Raw genomic sequence first — 1,785 nt, forward strand, 5'->3', positions numbered from 1 at the left:
GTATCACAGTGGTCAGTAAACACATCACCATGGTCAGTAAACGCATCACAGTGATCAGAAAACACAAAGCTGTGGTCAGTAAACGCACCACAGTGGTCAGTAAACACATCACAGTGGTCAGTAAACGTATCACCATGGTCAGTAAATGCATCACTGTGGTCAGTAAACACATCTCTGGTCAGTAAATGAGTAAAAATTAATTAGTTTCAGTTCGTTTCGAGTTAAAACCTCTTTGTTTCTTTGTGTTTTTGCTGAGCACAGACTGAACGTTGCAACGAGCGGCTGCAGGGCTGCATTGTTGTTGTGTTGCCATGGAAACAAAGAGCGAGCAGTGTCTCAGCACAGATTTAATCGATTTCTGTCTGCAGGCTGAAAGCAGCGTTCAAACTGTGGCTTGGTTCTGTTAGCTTTATTTTTCTTTTAAAGATGGAGGCGTTCAGACGTTAGAGGCAGATCCGCTCCGTGTTCAGAGCGTGTAACCTCCCTCACCGTCCAGCCACCTCGCTTCCTTCAGGCTGCTGGAGCTGGACGTCTGATAGAAACATGTGAACGTTCTCCTCATCCAAGAACCCTGAGCTCAGAAAACACAACAGCTGAGATGAAAAAAAAAAAACATTTTTATCTGGTGATTTAATGTGAAAGAAGTTTGATAAAGTCTTTCACAAAGACCAGCGTGTTCAGGAAGCAGCAGCAGATCTCGGTGGTCCAGAGGGACAGTACCGGGTCAATAAGCCTCAGATGGGTTCTGGGTAAAGAGCCAATTAAGGCTTTAAGGTGAGCAGGAAGATTTTAAAATCAATAGAGAACCTAACGGGGTTCTGGAGAACACAGTCTGACTAATATTCCCATCTAATTCCCGGCAAACGATCCAGGATTTACCAGCAGAAAGAGAAGCTGTAAACTCTGCAGGGAGCTGATCTGCATGTTTAACAATAATTCCACATGCAGGCAGGAAACAGTTCCTGTCTCTGGGCTGTCAGAACACGGGACGTCCTCTGAGACTTCCTCACTCAGGTGCAGTTTTATTTCCTGCTCTGTTCATGAGTAACTCAAAACGTTTAAACTGATTCTCCAACACTGCTGCTCCTCGACACGTTCAGACTTTAAATATAATTCAAACTGTCTGATTCTGTATCTAGACTTATATTTATATATAAGGCATGGAGGTGTAGTTTCATTATATGGGACATATAACAACAATAAAGATGTTAAAGTAACAATAATAAGAAGAAACCTATCTGTTGTTTATGAAAGTACCAGATTGTTGTAAATAAACACAGACTGTTTGTTTGAGAAGCAGGACAGGAGGAAGAGGAGAAGCAGGGAGGAAGGATGAAGATGGATGTTTTTCTGCCCCCCATCAGACCCCAGGAGCAGCAGGAAGCAGAGCCCCCCGGTGCTGCAGCAGAGACAGACTCCTCCACCAGCGATGTCTTCTGAGCAAACAGGACAAACCTTTGGACTCATGTCTGCTCAGCCAGGTGCACTTCCTGTCCCCTGGGACTTACTGTCACCGGGGGCTTCCTGTCCCCAGAGACGTCCTGTCACCTGGGACTTCCTGTCATCGGGGACTTCCTGTCCCCTGAGACTTCCTGTCCCCTGAGACTTTCTGTCCCTTGGGACGTCCTGTCACCTGGGACTTCCTGTCCCCTGAGACTTCCTGTCCCCTGAGACTTACTGTCACCTGGGACTTCCTGTCACCTGGGACTTCCTGTCACCTGAGACTTACTGTCACCGGGGGCTTCCTGTCACCTGGGACTTCCTGTCCCCTGAGACTTACTGTCA

At 46.6% G+C, this 1,785-nt stretch overlaps 1 protein-coding gene across 6 annotated transcripts in view; it reads left to right on the forward strand.

The window, feature by feature from the left end:
- Positions 1-1,540, forward strand: part of kiaa0586 (KIAA0586 ortholog) — a 20,666-nt gene extending 19,126 nt beyond the window's left edge. For 5 of the 6 annotated variants that reach the window (XM_017407763.3, XM_017407762.3, XM_025004100.2 and 2 more), the window contains exon 24: positions 1,298-1,540. In XM_017407763.3, coding sequence (XP_017263252.1) covers positions 1,298-1,440 — 143 coding nt within the window. In that variant the 3' untranslated portion in view covers positions 1,441-1,540. The remainder of the gene's footprint in view (positions 1-1,297) is intronic. The other variant, XM_017407761.3, reaches the window with a different exon arrangement.
- The last annotated feature ends 245 nt before the right edge of the window (positions 1,541-1,785 follow it).

Source organism: Kryptolebias marmoratus, linkage group LG10 (assembly GCF_001649575.2).
Source record: "Kryptolebias marmoratus isolate JLee-2015 linkage group LG10, ASM164957v2, whole genome shotgun sequence".
Classification (NCBI taxonomy): domain Eukaryota; kingdom Metazoa; phylum Chordata; class Actinopteri; order Cyprinodontiformes; family Rivulidae; genus Kryptolebias; species Kryptolebias marmoratus.